General features: G+C 27.3%; 4 protein-coding genes and 1 long non-coding RNA gene across 7 annotated transcripts; 3 read left to right on the plus strand and 2 right to left on the minus strand.

The window, feature by feature from the left end:
- Positions 1-2,805: 2,805 nt before the first annotated feature.
- On the minus strand, positions 2,806-6,622 carry LOC117605871 (uncharacterized). The gene is made up of 3 exons (XM_034327658.2): positions 6,465-6,622; positions 6,222-6,305; positions 2,806-6,015 (listed from the first exon to the last, which is right to left on the minus strand). Exons 1-3 carry the CDS (start codon positions 6,495-6,497, stop codon positions 5,809-5,811), a joined length of 324 nt encoding a protein of 107 aa, XP_034183549.1. The 5' UTR covers positions 6,498-6,622; the 3' UTR covers positions 2,806-5,808.
- Positions 6,623-6,986: 364 nt separating this feature from the next.
- Positions 6,987-8,674, plus strand: Snap29 (Synaptosomal-associated protein 29kDa). The gene is made up of 2 exons (XM_034327657.2): positions 6,987-7,387; positions 7,610-8,674. Exons 1-2 carry the CDS (start codon positions 7,118-7,120, stop codon positions 8,126-8,128), a joined length of 789 nt encoding a protein of 262 aa, XP_034183548.2. The 5' UTR covers positions 6,987-7,117; the 3' UTR covers positions 8,129-8,674.
- A 970-nt stretch (positions 8,675-9,644) lies between these two features.
- Positions 9,645-10,550, minus strand: LOC143306104 (uncharacterized). The gene is made up of 3 exons (XR_013063519.1): positions 10,461-10,550; positions 9,998-10,133; positions 9,645-9,830 (listed from the first exon to the last, which is right to left on the minus strand). It is a non-coding gene; the product is annotated as an uncharacterized LOC143306104 (long non-coding RNA).
- A 930-nt stretch (positions 10,551-11,480) lies between these two features.
- Fkbp59 (FK506-binding protein 59kD) lies at positions 11,481-14,066 on the plus strand. Of its 2 annotated transcripts, none has more exons than XM_034327729.2 (6): positions 11,481-11,641; positions 11,933-12,269; positions 12,386-12,506; positions 12,587-12,834; positions 12,905-13,414; positions 13,685-14,066. In XM_034327729.2, the coding sequence occupies exons 2-6, from the start codon at positions 11,934-11,936 to the stop codon at positions 13,850-13,852; spliced, it is 1,383 nt and encodes a 460-aa protein (XP_034183620.2). In that variant the 5' UTR covers positions 11,481-11,641; position 11,933; the 3' UTR covers positions 13,853-14,066. The 2 variants fall into 2 exon arrangements, with proteins under 2 accessions (XP_034183620.2, XP_034183621.2); XM_034327730.2 differs by having other exon boundaries at positions 13,674-13,814.
- Positions 14,067-14,728: 662 nt separating this feature from the next.
- Positions 14,729-18,541, plus strand: LOC117605922 (GMP reductase 1). Of its 2 annotated transcripts, none has more exons than XM_034327736.2 (7): positions 14,729-14,871; positions 15,241-15,388; positions 15,672-15,791; positions 15,881-16,138; positions 16,254-16,442; positions 16,530-16,732; positions 17,405-18,540. In XM_034327736.2, the coding sequence occupies exons 2-7, from the start codon at positions 15,302-15,304 to the stop codon at positions 17,598-17,600; spliced, it is 1,053 nt and encodes a 350-aa protein (XP_034183627.1). In that variant the 5' UTR covers positions 14,729-14,871; positions 15,241-15,301; the 3' UTR covers positions 17,601-18,540. The 2 variants fall into 2 exon arrangements, with proteins under 2 accessions (XP_034183627.1, XP_034183628.1); XM_034327737.2 differs by having other exon boundaries at positions 14,748-14,827; positions 17,405-18,541.
- The last annotated feature ends 111 nt before the right edge of the window (positions 18,542-18,652 follow it).

Here is an 18,652-nt window from a genome sequence, read left to right on the forward strand (position 1 = left end):
GAAAAATCGAACGTTTTATTTCAGCAAAATACTCGCAACGATATTAATTCACGATACCGACCTGGTAAATAGATGATTCCAAAGATTTCTCATCAAGGAAATGGGGTGGCTTTTCTAGGCTAATCAAAAGCCTTTAAGGCTACCGCGTTGCGGAGTATGTTAAGAGGAAATGAGTAATTGATTAGGTTGCTTTATTCGACCTCGTAGCTGGCGTTTGAAACGCGGTTTTCGAATGAATAACCTTGGTTTTCCTTGCCATGAAAATGGAGGTGAAGATAATGCTTGATCTTTCGCTTTTCTGCTACGGTTTAACCCCTTTCAGTCATTTCATAAGACGCATTCGAATTCAAATGCCATAAATTCAACCTGTTTAATAATATCAATATTAATACATTGTTTTTTAAACAGCTAAATCGTTTATTAATTTTATATAAGAATTTTTTTACTACGTCGTTCATCAATTTAATAAACTTTAACCGAAAGGGGTTAATGACGAAGGATAATAAATTTTCTTCTAAACAAAAACAAAACACTTAATTTTTTTAGAACCCTTTATTTAAAATATTATAAATTGCATAATTACAAACTGTTTAGGATAGTATCCTTGTTTTATATTCATTCTTAAATGAAATCATTAACCATTCACGAACCAGATGTATAAAAGTTATAATCCAGACCATGTGGGGTTAATTTTCTTCCCAAAATTATTCATTTACAAATACACCATTTGAATGAAAATGCACTTTTAAATCATGTTTCATCAATTTTATAATAAGGTCAGATCCAAATCTATAAATCACTGGAGTTAATTTAATCCCGCATGGTGCGCGAAGGATTAAAACTCATCCTAGTATCCATAAATTACCCCTTAACTAGCGAGGAGGTATTTAAAGAACAAGATTTTTAAACAAAAAGAACAATCAAATATCTGTTTAATTATATTCTGTAGAATATTTTTAGCTGATAACTACGTATTTGCATTTATAGAGTAATTTTATTTTTATGTAATAGTTAAGTGGATTAATAAAATCATTGGGATATGTCAGACCGCACCTCACTTGTAAGAACTGAAAGCTATTGGACAGTAATTACATTAACAATTTATCTAATCTACCAAAATTGAAAGTAAAAATTTAAACACTATCTATTTTATTGATCAGATTAGCGTTCATCATAAAAACGGTTTGATGATAAAGATATTTGTGTATGATTCATAGTCTCGATATTCAAGAGTGGACAGCTCATGGACACGCGTTCGTTCTGAGAATCTACTTCATAATAATTAACATACCACAGTGAAACATAAAGAATCACAGTAATATACATATATAATTTTATTATTTAAATATAACAATCTAGAACAACACAATGATATATATATATAATAAGGTAAGTGCTCTCATTGTGGCCTACTTCCTAATACGGTCTAGTCGCAATATTTTAAAAAAATTTCGTAAAAGTCGCCAGATAACACCATAAACTAAATCCATTGATAATGAGTAACCATGTACAGTCCTGAGCATGGTAGGCTTCCCCAGAGAAAATAACAATGCCTCCCCGTAGGCTTCTCATTCGACAGACTCCCACCCCTCTCCATAGGAGGCCTCGGAAAGAATGACGATGTAAGAGAGAAAGCCTCATATATATAGGGCAGTGACCTCCCACCACTTGCGCATAAGCGTTTACGCGGGAGAATTTAAATCGATATTTATTTTATTATCCAAATGTCGTAATTATATAATGAATTTGATATGTAATCATTAAAAATTATATTAATTTTTCTAAATTACTTGCATAGAACATTTAAAACAAACGAAAATATAAAATAAAGAACTGTGTAAAAAATTTAATAAGCTTTACTAATAAACTTCCTATATTTTGCATATTTATTTTCTATAGCCAGGTAAAAATAACCCTGAAATCATGCAAGGGTTAAATCGTTTAATTATACTCATCGTCAGGGATAATTAATTGGGACAAAGAAGAAATGCTCGTTAATGATTTGCTACAGAGTTAACAATTTATTACATAATAGTGTGATAAATATCTAAAAAGATACAATTTCTTTTATCGTGTCATATAATTTCTGTATAATGTACATCGAAATATTTGAGCAATCGTGTATAATACAATGGTAAACAATTTGGTAAATTTCAACGCTCGATACGAACATTGTCCTGGATGAATTCCAATTTGAACAAATCTACGAATGCTTCCATAAATATTTCACTGAATGTTTGGAAAACATATTAACCCAAAAATATCTAAATGGAATACAATGGAACAAATAAATATATCTATACTATGTTTCATTGATAGATATTCTGTTTCACGAATTTCAATTAACGTAATTATATTAATGGTAATTAATCATATTGTAATTGATCGTTAATAATTCAAACTGGAATCAAAATGATACAATTTTGCGAACCACTTGAACGCTTATTACGAATGAACAATGAAAAATTTGTGTAAAGTAATGTTTGATACATTTTTTGCATTTATATTGTGTTTAAGCGTGCAACATGCATTAAAGTTTTATCGATAACATTTGTAAAAAGAAGTATGCAAGAATTTCAATTAAAAACGAAGCTAGTTCTCCAACTTTTATCTGTTTTATATTTTCTGCGATAATTAATTTCATTGTTTTCATTATAGACATTTGAAATATTATATAAATTAATTACACGAAGTGTTTGGAATAATAAAGAAATGAAATAAATTATATTGCAAATTGAATAAATCCTATGTATATCAAGAATAATGATACAAGATCGCCACATTTTTAAACAACTGTAGTCTTCGTTTTTATTAATTCTTTTTTTTTTGTTTTTATATGCAATTGCTATTGATTTTCAGTGAACAAAGGATCAGTGAGTATTTGTAGAAGTATCACATGTAAAAAGATGAAATAGGCGTTCGAAAAACGCGGGAACGTGATATGTAGACAGTAAAAGCAGACATCCAAGGATCTGCGTTCAATTCTATAGAAATAAAACACGTGGTATATTTAATACTAATTGACCAAAATTTTTGGCACGTTTTAAATGTGTTCCAGACCATTTTTCTCTTAGCTTATCATCTACAACTATTCTAAAAAACAATTTTAACGAGCATTAACACTATTTGTCGTACAATCAGGGTCACGTGTATCTGAAAATTTTAAAAAATACACGTAGGTATTTCTTTGCATAAATTATAAATTTGTCGATAATAATTGTTGGTGCCAATTAAGATAAGTAACTAACTAAAAAATATCTTGTGTCATTAAAAAATATTAATATTAAATGGCGTCGGAATTAACCAAATATTCATATCGACAAAAATGCTAATTCAAAAAGACCTTGTACGAATGAAATGAATTTAAGATTCACAATAGTTCGTGATGCTGGGTAAGAATTTACATAATACACCCTTCAATCCTATAAAAAAGAAAGATTGTTCGTTATCGTGTATTGCTGCAATAAAAAATAAATACACGTGACTGTGACTGACGTCACTACCATACACGTAAGTATGTATTGTATGCGCTGATACAGTTTCATATAGACCAGATCTAATTGCTTAGATAAAGGCTAGAGGTCAATCTATGAGCTAATTTATATTTTCAGTTAACAACACATTTTATGCGACTGTTCAAAACTTGTGTCTCATTAATTACACACACCACTAATTAACTGAGATATAAATTAGCTCTAATAAACGTGTGAGTCACTGAGTATCACAAATATTTTCTTTCCTGAATTATTAGTATTGACTTAAAGGAGTTTCTCGCAAAGAGTGATTACATTTAATAGGTAAGTGAACTTGTTCAAGTTCGAAGAAAACATCTAACAAGTTTACAATTATGAAACTCAGTTACTCCGTTCAAGAAAATGCCACACAAACCCACGTCTACCTTTCTGTCTTTACCTGTTTTTATGGAAAGTAGAACAGGTGAAAAAATAAAGGTGTAAGTCTGAGAATATACATTTAGCATAAGTTTTAATTCTGACTTCCTTTCTTGAATTTAATATAAATGCTAAAAATCAAAAGATTTAATATATAGAACGTAAATCATATATTCCACTGTAAATATCAATTTACAAATACAATGGTAAATCAAATAAATTTATGTGATTAAAGTCAAAAAAACATTTTCTTGAAAAGCACGTAATTGACCAATTTAAAGTACGATGTCATATACATCATTAATGAACCTTTCAACTTACATATATTATAGTAGAGTATAACTCCAACATAGTTTACATAGCTTGTTAAATGCACTCCTGTGTCTTAAGGCAATATTATTTTTCATACTCTAATTTATGCCACCCTTTGGCACACTTTTATCTTTACCCTTACCTCATAAAATATGCCTGCCATTTTTACTACTTTACAGATGTACATACATATAATAAACTTTATGTGGTATAAAGAAAACTATATAATTATAACAACGTTCGCTTCTGTATAGATAATCATTCTTTAAAATGCTAAAAGTCAGAAGGTTCAATTACTGATTATAAAGAATAATTCTCAGTTGTACAAATTGAATGCAAAAATCATTCATTAAAGTGAAAATGGTTTAGTATGCATTAATACATTCCATCTACATACCGGATAATTATTCCAACATAACTGTATATTACTTAATAGATGAAAACTATGATCTGTATGTAATGAAATACTATTAGAATCTTACTTAAATTTTAAATTTTTATCCAAAACTATGACTTTCTTTTATTAATTGATATAACTTGATCATATGAAACATATATAAGTTTACTAATGAATTACGTATATTGAATTAAAAGTATAAACCATTATCATAAAATTCAATTAATAAAATTTCTTTTTAAACAGATATTATCATAATGTCACCCAGTATATTACTATTATAGATATATATATTCAACTCTTATTAACCCATACAATAGGACAAAAGAAAATTACATATCATATTTGGTACTGTAATTATATATTTTACACATTTAAATAAATATCCCAAAATTATACTGAAATTTTGATTTTGTTAATTAATGTTTGAACACTAACGTTATTTTGATTTTCTCATAACTTTAAAATAATTTTTTAATAAGTTTTGAATTTAAAATAAATCATTTCTACGTTAAACTAAATTGTCTCTCTTTAAATCTTACTTGTCCTCTTATTGGGTGGACGTACAAGCATATAGATTGGCCCCAAATATCGCACTTACAGAGGAAGTCAAATAAATTATTTATCAATAATACCTGTTGATCCCTATATATGCTATTTATAAATCAAATAAAAATAAATCATAATAGTAGTAATTAACAATTATAAATATATTGTTTTGTGATTACTACCTGTTAACTATTGTCAAAAACAGAGATGAAAATAATTTATAAAATTGTTTTAATATACTTTGTAACCCACTAATTCAGAAATGTTTATGATATGATGCGACTAAACACTGAAAAATACAATAGCATTAGCTATCTTTAAATTGCAAGAAATTCTATATTTACAGTTATAATTATTTTATTTCTATTAAACTATATATCTTTTATGAATATATGTATAACTTATCATGCTTGTTATTGCATTATGAAATAAAGATCAATTAAATAATTTAAGGTCAGAAAAGCTAATTTTTTATTTAGTAAGAAAGTAAAAAACTTAAAATTTTTCTCTTGTTACTGATACCTACTTCCTCTTTTAAATCTCTAAACCTCTTAAAGTCATGTAACTGCAAATAATTGCTAATTGCAAAATATCCTAAAAATTATAAAAATAATTTAACCAGAAATAAAAAGTGCATCAGATAAAAAATGATGAAGTACTCTAATTTTGTTTTAACTGTGGATTTTTGTTTTGTCCTACTATTTTATTGCGCAGTAAATTAAAATGTCCATGCACCTGAGATAATTGCACTTTAAGGGAATCTGAAAGTTGCTTTTGCAATTGTTGAACCTCCAATATTTCTTGACGAAGATTTTGATAATCTTTTGTAACTTGATGAACAGACCGTAACAGACGAAGCACAGAAATCTGTTAAAAGTTGAAGAAAACAAATAACTTAAAAGCTAAATTGAGAAAAAACATAAATCCATCAAATAAATTAAATTATAATTTTTTGTATAAATATGTTTGTCTTTTAAATAGCCGATGATAAAAATTAATAATGAATAATAAACAAATGAAATGAAAGTTTAATTTACACTTTATTTTTTAATAGTGTACTAATCAAAACATACCTCGTTCTCGGGATTTTCAAATTCTTTTTCAAAAGCATCAATTTGCCATGCAATCATATCTAACTTTCCATCCGCTTTCTGAACCTGTAACATTGAACAAATTCAAAATAATTAAATTACTATTCATCAATGAACGTCGTTTCGCACTTGACATTTACAAATTAACCAGATACGTAATTCGTTAAAATTATGAATGACTATTTCCAGTATATATTTTAAAACTAATTCTAAAATTACACTTACACTTTGTTCGAGATGACCGATAGCAGATTCCATACTAATTGTTATAAATAACAAATTATTTTAAACGAAAAAAGCCGTAACTAATAGGACGCTCGTGGAAAACCGACGGTTACTTTCTTCGCGCTTGAATCGATATGCGCTTACTGAGAAGTTTGAAAAGCGTTGAAAGGTGGATAGAAATTTTATTTAAATATTTTGTCACTCGGTGGCAGCACCTTACAATCATATACAACTGAATAGAAACTGTTTTACCAACTGTTGCACCGAACAGCATCTCTCAACTTTAAAATTAAGCTACACGCAATTTACAATTATCTCAGTAATATATTTTCAAACCAGTTTCATTTGTTTAGAAGTTATAATCGACCAGAATGACAATTTAAATTAGTAACTTAAAACAATTTAAAATAAATAAGTTTCTTTATGTAATTGAAATAAAATCACAATTGGAATTTTTAGAACAACCTTATACGTATTGAGCTTGAGAACCATTGACGGAATATCTTGTAACACTTATGCATATACATACATTCATACATTCCATACGAAATACGAGATAGTATGTATCTATAAATGTCACAGTGTCGGATGATTTAACCAGACGTTGAAATAGTTTTGATCCAAAGATCGTTAAGTGCAAGCTACACTGAGAAATGGCCAGTCAAAATTACTTAAGCGATCCAAAAAATCCATTTTTTTCTCTCGAGGATGATATCGACGACGAAACGTTTTTAAACAGTGCACCTCCAAGGTCTTCTGGTCGTGGTTTCAATCATTATAACAATTTCGATAATGATCTGGAACAAAAGCATCAACAATTACTTCAAAGGAAAAAGGAAATAGAAGAACGCACAATACATTCCTCAGAAAGGTCTATTTCATTGTTAAGAGATTCTGAACAGATTGGAGCTGCCACTGCTGAGGTAATTCCAAAAATCACAATTTAATTGCAGTAATAACTCCTAATTGAAGCAATCTTTTGTCTTGTGTCATATCGCGCGTAATTATCAGTTTAATGAATGTAAGAGAATTGTTTTCATTTAATTTTAGTTGATAATCAAACAGTATTTTTATAAAATTTGCGCATTTCTGGTTTATTGACAGAGTTATTTTACTTACTATAAATATTAATGATTTTATTTCAGGAGCTTATTAGACAGAGAGAACAATTAGAAAGAACAGAAAAAAGATTGGATGATATTAATAGTACCTTAAGATTTAGTCAGAAACATATTCAAGGAATAAAAAGTGTTTTTGGAAGTCTTAAGAACTATCTTAGCGGTAAATCATTGGATGCACCTATACCGTCAACTATATTGTCGGAATCTTCTAGCTCTGAATCTATGGCATCGCCTGCTTTATCTAATTCTTTGGAACAAGTACAGACTAATATAGCTAATACAAGTCCAGCGTTGAAATTACGTGGCATAGATGACGATTTTGAAGGTACTAATTCACCCAGCAATAATGTAAGCAAGGTTTTGGAAAAGAATTTAGATGAAATGAGTGGTTCGTTAGCTAGATTGAAAGGGTTAGCAATAGGACTATCTGAAGAAATAGATTTACAAAATGACTTAATTGATAATATAACAGATAAAGCAGAAAATACTGATATAACGCTTCAGAAACAAAACAAAGATCTTACACATTTATTGAAAAAATAAATAAATATCCTACATTTGTAATGAAAATAATTATGAATTTCACATATTCGAAAGCTGTAAACTTCTGTGTAATCGTATGAAAAACATTACTTTCCTTAGTTAAGTCTGGAAAATATTACACATAGTGTTTATTTCGTATTGTTTTGTAAAATATAATTTATAATGATGTAAAATATTACAGCAAAAAACACAAAAGAAATAATGCACTTACATACTCATTCAAGTATCCATTTCTTTTGTACCTACTACGTATGACATGAAATATTTAAATTTTAAGTTGAATTTGTCATGCAAATCGTTTTCTTTGCTTGCATCAAGTCAATTTATTTCCAACTTTCCTATGAAAATTGCTGAAGTGATATCTTAACAATATATTTTTGTTAAAGTTTAAAATAAATTTTTTGTTAAGTGGACCCAGAATTATAAAAGATACTGTGATAAAAATTCAGATGTAAAAAATAAATAATATTGGTATTTTATGACAATTCGATGTCATTATTGAATTTTAACAAAGTTACTGAAAAATTGAAAATTACTCTGAATAACATTTAAATTGGAAAAACTTCATATAAAAACTAGAATTTTATATTTTTTAAAATATAGTTTATTCGAATTATAATAAGTAAACGTTTCCCACTGTAGGAATAAATATATACATATATATGATTTTAAAAGTAATGCTTTTTTTATTTAAAAATTACTTTGATTGTAATGATTTAATATGATATTTTTGCTATGCATTTTATATCATTTACAATAAAGTGTATTACAACAGATCAATTTATTTTATAAATATCTTAATATTAAAAAATGTAATTATACTTGATAAACCAAATTTTTTAAGTAAATGTATTCAGAAAAATTATATATATATTTGTTTTAGTTTAAATTAATGTAATTACACATACAAACATAACTTATTTGGCCTATACATATATTTCCCTGAAAATGATTAATTGTAATAAGAAATGTACAAACATTTATACAGATTATAATTGTTGTTTATGAAAATCTACTTTTTATTATTTTTGTTATTATAAATTAAATAATCTGCAATACATAGTTGTAAAGTAATGATACCATAAATTTTAATAATAATGTGAACTTAAATATAAGATACATTGTATAATTTTAAAAATATAAATGCATACACATACTACCAATGAAAAAGTTCCATTTAAACATTTGATAATTGTTTTATATATTCAGAAATTGTAATGCAATTGTATGGTAAGTTATATGTAGAAGAAAAGTATATAGAACTTATATAAGTAAAACTTATTAAACCCACTGCCACTGTTATTCAACGTATTTTAAATATATATATGTGTATATTATAGTTATTAAAGCATAAGCAACGAATATGGAAGATTATATTATATATCTATATATCTTCAATATTTCTTGATATAAATACATTTCATGATATGAATCTTTATACACAATGTTAATGTTATATTATTATACATATAGATGTATGTACAAATGTAATAAATTTATATATAATTGTCTGATAAGGTACTGAAAATTATAAAGTTTATTCACATTTATGATGATGCTTTATTTTTGCCTAAAACTATCATTTCTCTAATATAATATTTTCATTAACATATTTCTGTTCTACTAAACTCATTTGTTTCTCATTTTCTACTCGTTATTATTTTTGTATCAAAATATTATGCCTGATCAGTAGCCTCTCCACCTGTAAATAAATAAAATGATTAAAATAGTACTTCATCTAAATCCTAAAAAATATATATATATATCTTAAATACTAAATATTCAATATAACATAAGTATTTTTAAATTTAATAATTTTATAACATAAATCAGCTTCAAATTTCAGGTGTATTAATGCATCTGAATTACCTCCAGCTGTACTATTGTTAGTAGTTCCACCCTGATTTCCATTATTTGGCCATTGTCTACGACCTCCTCTGCAGCCTACTTTATCACCATGATGTGCAACCGCAGAAGGTTGAAGATTTGTAGATATTGCACATGTCTATTAGTAGAGAATAAAAATATTACATAAAGAACCATATGAATAATTGTATTTGTGTTTAATAAAAAAGAAAAAAAACGTGCAATGATTACTATAGTAATAAAATTTGAATTATTGAAACAATAAAATATTTCATGAATGTATCAATACAATCATATCAGTAGATAAAGGAACGCCCTCAACGCTATTGATAATTTTGAAAATTATACCGTTTATCAATAGTTTCTACTTTCAATATCAATCAATAAAACTCAAACAAAGTAATTATAACAAATATTTTTTATAAGAAAAATGAAAGTAAAAGTTCATATAATATTAATAATATACCGTGCAGAGCAATATAAAAAGAAACAAATGTATGTTAAACAACTTCATCTCAAAATAGTTGAATTTAAAAAGACTGTCATAGCTTGATCGTACCTCTATTTATACTTATTGCATAGTACCATTATAATGTTTATCTTTCATCAAAAAAGTACTTATGTTAGTGTAGTGACATTTCCTGTAATTTTCTACATGAAGTAACATATTTTTTATTTGTGCTTTACTATTGTACACCAATTAAACTGCACCTTATCTCGTAGAAATAATCAAAATAAAGGTATACAATTTTGAGTACACCGGAAGGAAATAAAAAAGCATGAAATAAATAAAGAACAATTTTTAAAACTTAAATGTGTATTATATAATTTGTTTCTCTCATCCGAATTATTTTTATAAGTTTCAACATTCTTTTAACGTAAATTTGTGCTCGAGTATTAACAAAAATTTATTTATTAAACTTATAGATACAATTATTTATTAATATGTATCTACAATTTATAATATTTCATATTGAATTCAAATAATACTTTCACGCAAAAGTTCGCAATTTATTCTGTTTTAAACGGGAAACATAGGTGGGAAAGGGAAATATTTATAAACTTTCTTTATCGATCGATGTATTTTAACAAAATATATTTTATAACTGTTATTTCAAAATTCGTTACTAACAATCCAATTTCATTATTTTATAGAACTTTTATACTAAATAAATATTACAAAATATTTGGTTGACACAGGATATGAATAAATTTCTTTGCTGTTTAAATATTCTAATATATATTGATTATTATTCATTACTTATAATTTGTGTTACAAATACGATGTAAATTACTTTGTACAGGATATTTATTAGAAAAAGCTGTATATAAAATTATAAGTAAAATTATGTATTACATGCTTTCCCTTACGGGTTTAAATTATTTTTTTGAATATGTTATCGATAAATCGAGAAGAATAATATCGATATTAAAATCGAGATATAATAACCAGAAGTTGATAATCGATATCTCGATATGGAAGTATACACAAGTATAGAGTTTCTAGTAACTTCTATAAAATTGATTACTTCAAACGAGGTAAAAGAGTGGATGGTTTCTGGAATCGTCTATCCTTAGACGGAGTATTTGAAAAATACTAATAAAGTGCATCTTATTGCTAAAGTATTACACGAGGAAATAAAAAATGTGAGTGTTTCATAATTTTGTCAGTAAGGTTTGAATATTTTCATTTAAATTTTGGAATAGAAATGTGCCCTATATTTTTACTTCTCATCATTACGATCACTAATCACGTTACTATTAAAAAACATAATTACTTATTTTTTGTGATCACTTTATTTTGTTGTTATGTCTAAATAAATTTGTTTTAAATTATCATTTATTGTATAGTTATCTTGAAACGTGTTATTTGTGATAGATTAAAATATTAAAATAAAAATTAAGTACTATTTATAAAATATATTTGTTTTATGTTAGAATGGCTGCAGTAGACATTTCACCTAATAAGGATGGTGGTGTTCTGAAAGAAATAATTAAAGAAGGTGTTGGAGATGAAACTCCAGCACCCGGAAGTAATGTAACAGTCCACTATACTGGCACTCTTCTGGATGGAACAAAGTTTGATTCAAGCAAGGACCGCAATGAACCATTTCAGTTTGAATTAAAGAAAGGAAGTGTTATTAAAGCTTGGGACATTGGAGTAGCTACTATGAAAAAAGGTGAAATTGCGATATTGACCTGTGCTCCTGAATATGCATATGGAAAAAATGGCAGTCCACCTAAAATCCCTCCAAATGCAACGCTTAAATTTGAAGTAAGTTGTTTTTCAAAGTTACAATAATAAATTGTTTAATTAATTAAAAATATTCAGTATTTTAAATGTTTAATTCATGTTTACTTATGTTGTTTAATATTATAAATATTTTTTAGATTGAAATGATTGATTGGAAAGGAGAAGACTTGAGTCCTGATAAAGATGGCAACATCGAAAGATATCAGATGATACAAGGAAAAGACTATGTTACGCCACAAGAAGGAGCTTTAGTAAATGGTAAATATAACTATTTATTTGAATATTATTTTTAACAGATTTGAAAATAGCAAATTAATAATGAATTCGTTCTTTTCCAGTACATTTAACTGGAATGTATAATGATAGAGTATTTGAAGATAGAGATGTCCAATTTTCTCTTGGAGAAGGAGAAGATTATGGTGTTATAGAAGGAGTAGAAAAAGCCCTAGAAAGTTTTAAAAGTGGAGAGAAATCAAGACTTAAAATTAAGAGTAAATATGCATTTAAAAATGTCGGAAATCCAGCATTTGACATTCCACCAAATGCAACTGTAGAATACATTGTAGAATTGAAAAGTTTTGAAAAGGTAATTATTTTATTAAAATATTATAATATAAGTTTGAAATAAATTATAACGATTAACATACACATTGCAGGCTGTAGAAATCTGGTCCTTAAAGACTCACGAAAAAATAGAGCAAGCTAAAATTTTCAAAGAAAAAGGAACTGCATATTTCAAAGCAAATAAGTACAATTTAGCTATTAAAATGTATAAAAAGGTCATTTCGTTCTTGGAATACGCAGAAGGCTTTGAAGGGGATCTGAAAACAGAAAGAAATAACCTTCTTTTATCCGCTCACTTGAATCTGGCACTATGTTACTTAAAAACAGATCAGAACGTTGAAGCGAAGGATGCCTGCAGTGAAGCTTTGAAATTAAGTCCACAAAACGAGAAAGCACTGTTTAGAAGAGGACAAGCTTATCTTGCACTGGCATCACCTGAAATTGCAATTAAAGATTTCCAAGAAGTTTTTAAGATTGAACCAAAAAATACAGCAGCTGTAAAACAAATTGGCGTTTGTAATAATTTGATTAAAAAACAATTAGTAAAAGAGAAAAAATTATATGCCAATATGTTTGACAAATTTGCTCAAGAGGATAAACAGGTTTGTGAAAAAGAACCATAATGTTACGATTTAATATGGAATACAAGTGTTTAATTTTGTACTGTTACTTATATAAGCTCTATTTAATTTCCATATGTGTAATGTTAATAATTGGTAACAAGGTGTCTTTTGTTTATAATTTATAATAAAGAAGATATTTAATGTACAGTATTGTTGATTAAACTTTATATGATAGCCAGTATGTACTTAAAATTTTTATTCCATATTTATATTGATACGTTTCACCATAAATTCTTAGTAATGTCATAGAAGGAGGAGGAGAAGCTGCGAGAACAACCAGATGTGATGCGTGGGGCTCTAGGTGAATGGGGTCAAGAAGAGCGACCTGGCGGCAGGGATGCAACTGCCTTTGAAAAGGAGAATCCTAACATACTCATGCTCAACGCTAATGGTACTGGTGAATTTCAAAACATGTAAAGATTCTCCTTTCCTCTGCTTACAGTGCCCTACTCTTAACTGCCAGCAATTTGAAATTCTGTTAACTACCGAGTTTCAATGCCTTCCAAGTAATTATTTTCTCAGTATATAAAAGTGCATCTCATAACTTTTATTAGTATTTTATGATATATGATACAACCTAGTCGACAAATTTTATACTTAACATAATTAATAAATAAAATTTTATTATTTATCATGTTTATCTTTTGTTGAAACCATAATAACATTAATTGTGATATAATATTTCATTTCATGTTTATTTTATAGTTTTGGTTAGTGTCAGTAGCATTAATTCATAAATTCTCTAAATCATGATGTTTACATTCGTAATACTACATGTGATTTATTTCATGCAATTGTAAATACAGTATGACAAAGCTTAATAATATATAATTCTTGACCATATGATATTCCTTGCTTTCATTTCCCTGTACATAAATGATATTGTACGCAACTGTATCATTATCATATAATAAAAATAGAATATTTTTGTAAACATTATATTATTAAAAATTGTGGAAATTAAGTTTATTGTTAAATATCGACTCCTTTATTTTACAACAAATAAATTTCTTTTAAGTACATAAATCTCATACACCTTCCTTTAATGTAACTATTTTATTAACATTAAAGTTACTTATCCCAATCAGTTTTTATAATTAAAAATTTTTAAATAGAATCAGGAATCAATTATGAAAAATCTGTTTTAATATTCGCGTAGGGGTGTAATGTTATGTTTTGCGTAAACGACATTCTATTCATTTTTTTCTAGAAAGATTAATTTCCATATTTCTTTATGTATATATGTACCGGTTGAATATTTACATTTGCTGTTTAATTTTTGCAAATGTAAGATAAAGATATAAATAGGAGTATCCTAAGCAGTAAGCAATTTCTGCTAACTCGCTTAGCAACAGTTAAATGTCGATGCAGCAATAAGATACGACAAAGAAAGTATGTAATAATTTTAGTTAATTTAAACTCTACTATCGCAGCAGGTAACAGAATTTTTCTTTTGTTATTAAGTTGCTTTATAGAGAATTTAAAAAATAGATAATGTGAAGTTGTATAATGTTTAAATTTTAAAGATTACGGAATAGTTTAATTGAACCCATTTAAAACAAACAATGCCTATTATTGTTTAAACTGTAGTTCAGTATTATTTACGCCGGTTTTACTATTGGATGTTTTACATTATTTAATAAATACTGAAATACACCTTATTGGTAATTTTTGTTATTTAACATATTTAAACCAATAGTATCTTTCCATGGCATTACTAATACAAACAGATCAAGAGTATACGCGTATATACTTAAGGAGATCATCGCGATACAACACATTCACACGATCTTTATTGCTTGTAGGAATCATTCGAAATCGACAATAATTGTTGGAAGTGAAGTGCAAAAATAATCTATTGTCAAGATGCCTAACATTATAAATGATATTAAATTGGATTTTAAAGATGTTTTATTACGTCCTAAAAGAAGTACATTAAAAAGTAGATCTGAAGTAAGTAATAATTAAAGCTCATAGATTCACAGCCCACATTAACAATATTGTTTTAATAGAAATTACTAAAATTAGCATAATTCATTTTGGCAACTGTTCCTTCTTATTTTAAAAATTGTATTATTAACATAGACTTGTAACAATTAAATTAATATCATGTTTATTACACACTTTATCTTGTAATAAGTGATCAAGCACATATAATTCTATATACATTTTTATCTAAAAGTTAATTAAGTAGATTTACTAATATTTTTTAATAAATGATGATTTATAATTTTAGGTTGATTTATATAGAGAAATTACATTTCGTAATTCAAAACAAACTTATAGAGGAATACCTGTAATGGCTTCAAATATGGATACAGTAGGAACATTTGAAATGGCAAAAGTTTTATCAAAGGTATATAATATTTATATTTAAATTAAGTACAATCTTATATTTTTTTAAATTTATAGAATGTTGATAAAATTCATATTTTTATATTTTAGCATGGCTTGTTCACTACTGTTCACAAATATTACACGGCAGAAGAGTGGAAAGAGTTTGCTGCCAAAAATTCTGACTGTCTTAAAAATGTAGCCGCAAGTTCTGGCACAGGGAAAGAAGATTTCGAACGATTATCAAACATTCTAGCAGCTGTTCCTGAATTATCTTTTATTTGTTTAGATGTTGCCAATGGATATTCGCAACATTTTGTTGAATATGTTAGAAAAGTGAGATCAGAATATCCTAGGCACACAATAATCGTAAGTAGTTGTTTATTTAAAAAATTTGTTAACAGAAGACAAAGAGAATACTGTTCAATTTTTAGTACTAATATGCCTTCTATTTAAGAGTAAAGATTAATTACCGCCATTGCAGGCAGGAAATGTGGTAACAGGTGAAATGGTAGAAGAGCTAATACTATCTGGAGCAGATGTGATTAAAGTAGGAATTGGTCCTGGATCTGTATGCACTACGAGAATGAAAACTGGTGTAGGGTACCCACAAGTAAGTGCTGTGATTGAATGTGCGGATGCTGCTCATGGCTTGAAAGGACACATCATTTCCGTAAGGAATCAAAAGACTGCATTAAATATTTCTATACTAACTTTTTACAAAAAGACAAATAATGTATATTTTATCATTTTGCTTAAGGATGGAGGTTGCACTTGTCCAGGTGATTTAGCAAAGGCTTTTGGTGCAGGGGCAGATTTTGTAATGGCAGGTGGTATGTTTGCTGGACATGATGAATGTGGAGGAGAAATTATAGAGAAGAATGGGAGAAAAGTTAAACTTTTCTATGGTATGGCTTCAAGTACAGCAATGAAGAAACATGCGGGAGGTGTTGCTGAGTACAGGTTGGTATTTATACAGAGTATCTCAGAAAAAACGATAATTCCGTGGTTGTTTAAAGCTTCATTTTTGAATTATTAACGAAAGACACTGTCCAATTAGAATGTGTGTGAAGCGCGCACTTAACTGTGAAGACGTTGGTTACTGTTTACGTTCGAAATGTATATAGTCATAAACAAGCGCTACCACTTTTTCTGTGACACCCTGTACATGTATATACAGTATATCTAGAGCACAGTAGGCTTTTCTAAGGAAAATGGCGTTACAGGGAAAACAAAAATTCTAAAAACCTTAATTTTGATGATATTAATATTAAATGTGATTTAGAAAAAAAGTAACAATTTTTAATTGTATTATTAATTGTATTATAAAATTTAGTATATAACTGAAAAGTACTTACAAATAACAAAGTAAATATTAATTCAAATTTTCCCGCGTAAACGTTTAGGCATAAGTAGTGAGGAGCCACATACCTCTCTCTTTCTCTATTATATATATATATGTATATTTGTACAACAAAGAGATATGATAGTTATATGAGAGAAATAATGCGATATAATATTATCTGTAATCTGTATGATCGCCATTTCCCCTGCGGAAGCCTACTTTGCTTGATGCTGTACACACATATACAGCGTGATTTTATATTTTTAATTCCAAGCTTATAATTTTTTTAGATCGTCCGAAGGTAAAACGGTGGAAGTACCTTATAAAGGATTTGTGGAAAACACTATATTAGACATACTTGGTGGTTTACGTTCTGCTTGCACCTATACAGGAGCTCAAAAATTGCGTGAATTACCGCGTCGGGCTACATTTATACGTTGTACACAACAGTTAAATCCAATGTATGGTCCACCTCCAGAAATCTGAATTTATTTTAATCATCTAATTTGATGTAGTAGAATTTTAGAAAGAAATATTTACTTATTCAGTCAATTAACAAATACTATTATTTGCTGGCAAATAATGTTTATGAAAAAATTTAAAAGCTGTAACTAACATACATGTATTGTATACATTTCAATGATAGCTTGAAATTGTATTAAATTTAATGAGTTCTGAAAGGTAAAGTTTAAAAGCACAAATATATTTTCGTGTTCTTATATTTATATATTCTTTTTACAAATTTTTCATGTTTAACTGTACATACATATATACATACATGTATATTGTTCTATTTTATTAAACATATAAGTAGAATCTACTAATGTTAAATTAAATTATTTATTCTACAACAACTGCAAATGCATTTTTAAAAATGATTCTGTAAAACCAACTGTTTCATACACATGTGCATGTAGCTTTTAATTAGTTAATGAAATATGTATATATGTATAAAGTGAATTTTCAAATAATTCATGTGTGTAGTACAAGTTATTTTAAATATGTGTATTAAAAAAATGTATGCCATTTAAAATGTTTAAACTAAAACATATTAAAGCTGGAACTCTGGAAATAATCTGACCATTTCTTTATGCGTATTAAAAAATAATTACTAATTAATTTTTTTCAATTCGTATATGATTTAGTCAGAAAGTAATAGTTTTACCAACCTTGCACTACAATTGTATTTGTTTTCTTCTACAAATCATAGAAGTCAGTACTTCACAAAAATTTAATTTGTACCTACTGCTTGACTTTCTTCATTAAGAATATTAGAAAGTTTATCATCCTTGTTCCTGAAACATTTTCATTAGATTTTAGTTGTTATTTCAATTATAAGAAATATATTTTATTTCTAACAGGTTCCTGTATAAGATTTAGTTTTTACAAATATAATCTTATGTTTTTGTTAGTACACAGGGTAAATTTATAATTGATTGAAATATTTGATAACAAGTATTTATCTTTACTTACTGTAATTATAAACTGCAATTGACACACAAAAAATAAGTACAGTTGCTGTAATATAAAATGAAAAT

Source organism: Osmia lignaria, chromosome 2 (genome assembly GCF_051020975.1).
Source record: "Osmia lignaria lignaria isolate PbOS001 chromosome 2, iyOsmLign1, whole genome shotgun sequence".
In the NCBI taxonomy this organism is placed as follows: Eukaryota; Metazoa; Arthropoda; class Insecta; order Hymenoptera; family Megachilidae; genus Osmia; species Osmia lignaria.

Bases quoted from the DNA above. Each gene is read 5' to 3' on its own strand.
- LOC117605871 (XM_034327658.2), bottom strand. From the start codon at position 6,497: ATGGAATCTGCTATCGGTCATCTCGAACAAAGT. The intron at 6,306-6,464 runs GTAAGTGTAATT...TCAATGTTACAG, and splicing joins TCGGTCATCTCGAACAAAGT to GTTCAGAAAGCGGATGGAAA. The intron at 6,016-6,221 runs GTATGTTTTGAT...AACTTTTAACAG, and splicing joins TTGAAAATCCCGAGAACGAG to ATTTCTGTGCTTCGTCTGTT.
- Snap29 (XM_034327657.2), top strand. From the start codon at position 7,118: ATGGCCAGTCAAAATTACTTAAGCGATCCAAAAAATCCATTTTTTTCT. The intron at 7,388-7,609 runs GTAATTCCAAAA...ATTTTATTTCAG, and splicing joins TTGGAGCTGCCACTGCTGAG to GAGCTTATTAGACAGAGAGA.
- Fkbp59 (XM_034327729.2), top strand. From the start codon at position 11,934: ATGGCTGCAGTAGACATTTCACCTAATAAGGATGGTGGTGTTCTGAAA. The intron at 12,507-12,586 runs GTAAATATAACT...GTTCTTTTCCAG, and splicing joins AGAAGGAGCTTTAGTAAATG to TACATTTAACTGGAATGTAT. The intron at 12,835-12,904 runs GTAATTATTTTA...TACACATTGCAG, and splicing joins AATTGAAAAGTTTTGAAAAG to GCTGTAGAAATCTGGTCCTT.
- LOC117605922 (XM_034327736.2), top strand. From the start codon at position 15,302: ATGCCTAACATTATAAATGATATTAAATTGGATTTTAAAGATGTTTTA. The intron at 15,389-15,671 runs GTAAGTAATAAT...TTATAATTTTAG, and splicing joins CATTAAAAAGTAGATCTGAA to GTTGATTTATATAGAGAAAT. The intron at 16,139-16,253 runs GTAAGTAGTTGT...CCGCCATTGCAG, and splicing joins ATCCTAGGCACACAATAATC to GCAGGAAATGTGGTAACAGG.